The sequence below is a fragment of the Asterias rubens genome, chromosome 14 (genome assembly GCF_902459465.1).
Source record: "Asterias rubens chromosome 14, eAstRub1.3, whole genome shotgun sequence".
Lineage (NCBI taxonomy): Eukaryota > Metazoa > Echinodermata > Asteroidea > Forcipulatida > Asteriidae > Asterias > Asterias rubens.
Window position 1 is genome coordinate 6367367 of NC_047075.1, and position 7445 is coordinate 6374811.

General features: G+C 40.1%; 1 protein-coding gene across 1 annotated transcript; it reads left to right on the forward strand.

Annotated features, from left to right (window-relative positions):
• The first annotated feature begins 5641 nt into the window (after window positions 1-5641).
• LOC117299604 (ficolin-2-like) lies at window positions 5642-6643 on the forward strand. Its single transcript, XM_033783153.1, has one exon. The coding sequence runs from the start codon at window positions 5642-5644 to the stop codon at window positions 6641-6643; it is 1002 nt and encodes a 333-aa protein (XP_033639044.1).
• The last annotated feature ends 802 nt before the right edge of the window (window positions 6644-7445 follow it).

Sequence of the window (7445 nt, forward strand, 5' to 3'; positions counted from 1 at the left end):
GGTAATAACTGTTGATATCTCTTTGGTAATATACTGTTGAGATCTCTATGGTAATATACTGTTGAGATCTCTATGGTAATATACTGTTGAGATCTCTGTGGTAATGTACTGTTGAGATCTCTGTGGTAATATACTGTTGAGATCTCTAGGTAATATACTGTTGAGATCTCTGTGGTAATGTACTGTTGAGATCTCTATGGTAATATACTGTTGTGATCTCTGTGGTAATATACTGTTGAGATCTCTAGGTAATATACTGTTGAGATCTCTGTGGTAATTTACTGTTGTCATCTCTGTGGTAATATACTGTTGAGATCTCTATGGTAATATACTGTTGAGATCTCTATGGTAATATACTGTTGAGATCTCTATGGTAATATACTGTTGTTATCTCTATGCTAATATACTGTTAAGATCTCTGTGGTAATTACTGTTGAGATCTCTATGGTAATATACTGTTGAGATCTCTATGGTAATACACGATTGAGATCTCTGTGGTAATATACTGTTGATATTTCTGTGGTCGTTATAAAATGGCAGCACCCCGTCGGCAACCATTCTAAAGTAGGAACAACCATTTGGTCGGCATTGGTGTAGGTGTTACTGTTTCGGTCTTAACATTGAGAAGTCTTAACCGAAAATATTGGTTGCGTTCAATGATTTCCTCCTTCGTAAATACAAGACGGTTAGTAAAGAAAAAAGAAGATATTTGTTGGTTTATACATTTGAGTGCTTATTTATGGGGATTTATACAAGGGTAATAATTCCATTATTGACTTGTTCTGATTGATACCTAAATCCATGTTTAGATTCGGACCTCCAGATACGCTACTTGTTTGCCAATCAGGCCAACAGTGCACAAGACATACAACGTTATGAATGCCGAGCTAGCGGCGTAACGGCCTCTTCAACTAGTCTGGACATATCCTGGAGCGTATACCACAATGGAGGCTGGCAGAATTTGATCTCCAGCTCGGTGACTGAAGACGTCCAAGTCACGGCGTCTTCTGTTACTCCTTGCATCTTGGATTCTGTCTTGGTGATCAAAACGAGCCACTTGGCTGTATCTGATGGGGATATTATCTCGTGTTCAGCCAGCTGCGGCTCGTCGAATGCATCGGTTTCCATCTATAAAGGTATGGGTATCTATTTCCATCTATCAAGGGTTTTCATAAAATAATATAATACATACACATCCATTCGATTTGTTTTCCATTAAAACAAAACAAAAGTAGCCTTTGCAAAAGTTGTGCAAACAAAACCGATAATAATTATAACAATATCACCCATTTTAGAGTAGGTATAGAAACATTTCTATTTTGTAAATTTGATGCTCATCCACGTTTTTTTTGGGCGTTTCCTAATAATTTTTGTAAAACAGGAAAGAACAAGACGATTGGTTACGTCGACAGTGACAATATGGGTAAGTTTCATTTTAATGTTTGAAAAACAATAAATATCACGTGTTGGCTTTTAATTGTCAGTTAAAGGAACACGTTGCCTTGGATCGGTCGATATAGTCTTTGAAAAGCGTTCTATAACCATTTGTTATACAATCGAAATGGTTAGAAAGATGTTGTAAAAGTAGAATACAATGATCTACACAAAATATGCCTCGAAATTGCGAGGTTTTCTTTTTAATAATAATAATAATAATAATATCGAAGTCTTATATAGCGCACGTATCTACCAAACAAGGTACTCAAGGCGCTGAGTATTTACAAACTTTCAGAAAGATAGGTTATTGCAGTGATGAATTCTGAGACCCAATTATTTAGCACCTTATAAGGGTATACAAGGTGCTACGGCGCATTAAGCAGCCACAACCAGGAACACCGGGGCGAACCCCTTCTCTTTTCGGTAAGTGCACTGGGTTCTTTTACATGCGTTACACAACACATGGGACCAACGGCTGTACGTCCCATCCGAAGAACGAAGCAATGGTCAATTAGTGTCTTGCTTAAGGACACAAGTGTCAGTGTGTCACGGCTGGGGATTCGAACCCACACTCTGCTGATCAGAAACACCATAGTTTGAATTCGGTGCTCTTAACCGCTCGGCCACGACACTTTACCTCGTCGACTAACACGGTCGGCCAAATATGGGAGTCAAATGTTAATTTGCGACGTAAAATGAAAACAGTGCATTTTGGAGTGATACTTGTGTGGATCATGATATTCTACTTTTAGAATATCTTTCTAACCATATGCATTTCATAACAAACGGTTTCAAACGGCAGCGTGTTCCTTTAAGGGTTGTATGTCTCTCATAATATGTCTTTTTGATTTGGTTTCCTCTGCAGGTTTATTGTTCACCGGTCACGCAGTTTTCAGAAATTACAATCGCCCATTCACAGGAAACAAGAAAAACATCTCGAAATCTCTGTTTATTTGCGAAAAGGCCTCCCGATTTTAACCCTTTGGGACAGAAGCTCGTATCAAGAATGTGAAGGTAAAGACCCAGACATTGAAACAGTTAAAGTGAAGGTGATCTGACTGAGTGGCATAGGCTTTGTGCTATTCCGAAAATTACTTACATATAAATTTAGTGCAGTTTCAAACATGCCTTGGCGCACCAAGGTCATTACCACGCAGTGAAGACCGGGTACGAACACTGTTATTCCCATTAATAAATACCTTTTTTAGCGAATTAAACGGCTAAAATAGTCCAAATTTTGTGACTTTTCTCTCGGCGGTACTTCCAGACATGTTCAGGGGCCATATTTAAGCTTTTGATGGTTCCCATCTCTTTCGTGCGTTAATCACATTACTGATCTTTGAGACCAGTGACTCTTTTAAATAATTATCTGTTCAGCGCCTTCACTGGGGTCAAAGGAGGCAAATGATTGGACGATAGCTGTTCCTTGTGCATTAAAACGCGCGCATGAGCTCGGCGTCAGTTTATACGCGCGCACATGTTACACGCGCGCACTCAAAATTGATACATTTTCAGCGCGTGTACGCGTAAGTGCGCGGAGTTGCAATGAAACTAACAGGGATATAAATAAGCGTGCGATACAGTGCAACGCGCAAGGTTTACACAATGTATGCTGATTTAGGGGCCACTTATTCGCTCATTTCCAAAGCCGGTCTTTATACCACCGTTAACACTTTCACACGTGACCGGGTTTTGAGCAATCAGAGACTTGAAACCGTCCAAGGTATTTATTAATTAGGGAATAACAGTGTTCGTACCCGGTCTTCACTGCGTGGTAATGACCGGGTTGGTGGCTGGCGCTGTTAACGGACCGAGCCGAAGTGCGCGAAGTTGCAATAAAACTAACGGGGATATAAATAAGCGTGCGATACAGTGCAACGCGCAAGGTTTAAACAATGTATGCTGATTTAGTGGCCACTTATTCGCTATTTTCCAAAGCCGGTCTTTATACCACCGTTAACACTCTCACACGTGACCGGGTTTTGACAAATCAGAGACTTGAAACCGTCCAAGGTATTTATTAATAATAACTATTACTGTCAGACGTATTAGACTCTCCAACTGCTGACAATGGAGACCGTCGAGTGTTACTCATGCGGATAATAATCAACGGTGTTTCTGCTCTAATAACGTCTCGCTCCAGAATTTTCTCTTTTCCAAGCGTTGACCGCAATTCCTGTTTGATAGAAAGCCCAATCTGTGCCGTGATTGTAGCTACCTTGAAGGAACTGGTTATTCGAGCAGCTAATAAAGACCACCAAGCGTTAATCAATCGAGGAGATTGGTTAAGAGTGGCACAATAGCAGCATTGTTTTCTCTTCAATCGTAACTAAATTCAAATTGATTTTGAGGCAATCAAAATAATTATGGCTGGCGTTTGTGTCATAAAGAAGGTCAAGTTTTTACGTCAACTGTGTGCAATCATCACTCATCACGAATATTCATCTCATACGAACACCAAAAAAGGACCAATCAGATTATACGAAGTGTCCTCTCCGATACCTATTGGTTACTTCCAACACCAACATCAGCACTAAAGAGGCAGCGTTTGCTCTTCACTTTATCAGTCACTACATGTTTTCAGACAGTCAGTGTATTGTTTTTTAACACTATATTCTATCTCTATATAGGATTTGAGGCATTGCATGGTGAGGTATCAATGTATATTTGGTTTGCGGTAACACCATGTGTGTATCTACTTGCCAGGTAGAGTTGTTCTTAGGGAACTGTCTTGCTTTATTCTACTGCCGTGGAGTAGATAATCGGAGGTTCGAGAGACTTCTCAGTTCTGAAAAGAACTGCCTGCTTTTTAACTATTACCAGGGCGGATGGTATAGAAAACCGACTTGAGTACTACTTTAGCTTATTGGATCGTAATTAACTGTACTGCCGCGGAGTCAGTCTGAAATTGGTTTCAACGTTAAATTGGCTGCTCATTTTCCGAAATTGACCGAGAAAACCTATATAATGTATTTTTTTGTATTAATTCAAAACTTGGTATTTGTAATGAATACTCAAAGTTTTTCAAAGCTCGTGGGCTAAGGTCAAACTAGTGACTCTTGAATCTATTCATAATTGGACCTGTACTTCTGGTTCAAACCGAAAGTTTAGGATGAATATTGGAAAACCAAACTATCTCTTGAACCATACACTGTAATGATAAGGATAAATAGTGATACATCAATACTAATTTGATTGCATCACGCACGAATACCTAGTTTGCTTACACGGTCTTTTCTTATGTAATTTGTGTGCAGCTACATGAAACTGTGATTTATGACAACTTGATGGCTGAACTGATTTCAAAAGTATTTTGCACATGATTTTGAAGTCTAACAATGAAGTCTAACAATGACAGAAACCTTTTTGAAGCTAATTTAAACACAAGTTGCAGAACAATGTGAGAATTTTAGCCACGAGGTGGCAGCAGAGATGCATGTCACGTAGTGAGGCGAGGGAACGGTACGTAACCGGGTTACCCCACAACATGAACCTCCAAAAAGGGGAAATGAATTGATTGATTGACGGGCAGATAGACAAGCATCCTTCTCTGCAGTGACACATTCACTAAGAATTAGCAAATTCACGGTTACAAAAGTGCTGTAGTCGAATAAATCAAAACTTAGGATCTGCACTTTTTCTATGATAATCTCCCTCGATATGTTCAGTTAAAGTCAGTAGTCAACCTAACCTTCCCTGTACAAGAATAAACAGACCCATGAACACCAAAATGCCATTACTTGATTTGTTGGTTCGGACAAAGTTCGCGCAGATAGAGACTGGAGTGATTTCTTCCTATTCATGATGAGGACTCCACCTATTGGAAATTTAAATATAAATCACAAAATTAACCCGGCCTTGGTGGCCATCTTTAATCACAAATAATGACTAACCTACCCCACCTAGAATATTCAAGTCATTAAAGCCACCGCGGACAAATCAAGAGCCAAAGTGGCTGCCATTGCCTCAGTTTACCTGTTATAATGAGTTTCTTCAGTCACCATTAGTAAAAGCAATGGCGCACTATACACGTTAAACTACATTGATTACATCACTTCAGTTTTCAAGAAAGTCGAGGCACTGCCGGCACAGAGTATAAGCTTGACTAAGAACTTACTCTTGCAATTGTACGATTCCTAATTGCACTCCATTTAGGATGTTTTAAGTTACACGCGTCTTTGAAGAGTCTCATACTACAGCCATCATGATAATTATCACCACAGCTCTATTTGTGACTTTCATGTCACAATCCTGTCAGAGTAAGACTCCCCGGCAGTTCACTGGGGATTTGTACTTGAATAAGAACGGAGCCTTACCGAATCATGTGATTGAGTGGAAGACTGTATCTTCTCCTGTGATCTGTGGGCGAGGCTGCTCTATGGATCCACAGTGTGCATCATTCAACTATCACATCACTAGAGGTATTTGCGAGTTGAATAATGCTAGCAGAGCTCACAGCCCTAATGAATTTGTTGAGATTCAAGGGAGTGCCTACTATGATGACAACTTGGACATTTTGTCATTTGCACTACCAACCATTACAAGTAACAGTAGTTGCCTGGAGTTGTATCAAGCTGGTTATCGCACCAATGGTTTATACACCATCTTTCCTACAAGTCTGACTGATGGGTTACAAGTCTACTGTGATATGGAGACAGAAGGAGGAGGCTTGATTGTTTTCCAGAGGAGACAATATGGCGTTGTTGACTTTTATCGTACCTGGGCTGAATACCAATCTGGGTTTGGTGATCTGCAGAATGAGTTCTGGTTGGGGAATGATATCCTGCGTGACCTTACCGGGTCAGGTCAATGGCAACTCAGAGTAGATATGGAAGATTGGGAGTCCAGAACGAAATGGGCTTCTTATGGTGAGTTTGCTGTTACAGGTGACAATTACACTCTTCATGTTAGTTTATACGATGCTCAGAGTACAGCAGGTGATGCAATGAACTATCACAATGGTTATCCATTCACAACGAAGGATCAGGACAATGATGAAGCATCAGATACTGATGGTACAACAGGCAGTTGTGCAGTCACATTTGAAGCTGCTTGGTGGTTTAAAAACTGTCATATCGCTAGTCTGAATGGTGGCTACCAACAACAGGGAAATGTGAATTTCGGAGTCGGGTTACAATGGGAACCCTGGAAAGGTTGGAATTATTCTCTGAAGAAACGCACCATGAAAGTACGGCCAATCGTTTAAAACCAGTATACATGATGAAAAAAAAATACAATTCACTGGAAACACCAACTATTTCACTTGATCTTGTTTTATTATTGGACTTGGTATAAAAGCCAACATTGGCTTTTGAATGTGTGCACACGGCTTGGCTTGATATGATAGGCAGAGAGTTATTTTCAGGGAATAAAATTGTGGGTTAACCCCGAGTTAAAAAACCCTCCAAATTTTACGACCCAACTACAGTATAAAAATGCATCCCTTAGAGGTGGCTAGGACATAGTTTTTCTTTCCCTATACACGTTCATCAAAGAGTAGAAGGACCAGATGGACTGGTGGGAAGATAGACGGAATCTTGGGCTGAATCTGCTAAACAAAACTCACTCCAAGAATTAGCAGATCCATGATTCGTCTCACTGGAATCAATTGTCACTTTTGAATTCGCATTTGTTTATGACCTGAACTGAAGACTGTCTCCTCAAGTGATCTGGTCTGTGTGTAAACAATGCGCATCCTTCAACTATCACATCGGAAGATGTATTTGTGAGTTGATTTATGCCATCAGAGCTCACAACCCTGATGACTTTGTAGAAATCATACTATGATCCCAACTTTGACACTTTGCACTATCCGAAAGTACAGGTTACAGGTTTACAGACGGCCTGATGGTCAGACTTTATAATTGTTTACTGGACACAATTGTGGGAGTTCCTTTAAGTTGACTTGAACCATTCCGAGCTGATTGGATACCACCCAACTGGGACAGAAGCACCTCAAAGGACGTGTAGCAAGAATTAAGTGTAGTCAATCAAGTTGGGCTGAATGG

Bases quoted from the DNA above. Each gene is read 5' to 3' on its own strand.
- LOC117299604 (XM_033783153.1), top strand. From the start codon at position 5,642: ATGATAATTATCACCACAGCTCTATTTGTGACTTTCATGTCACAATCC.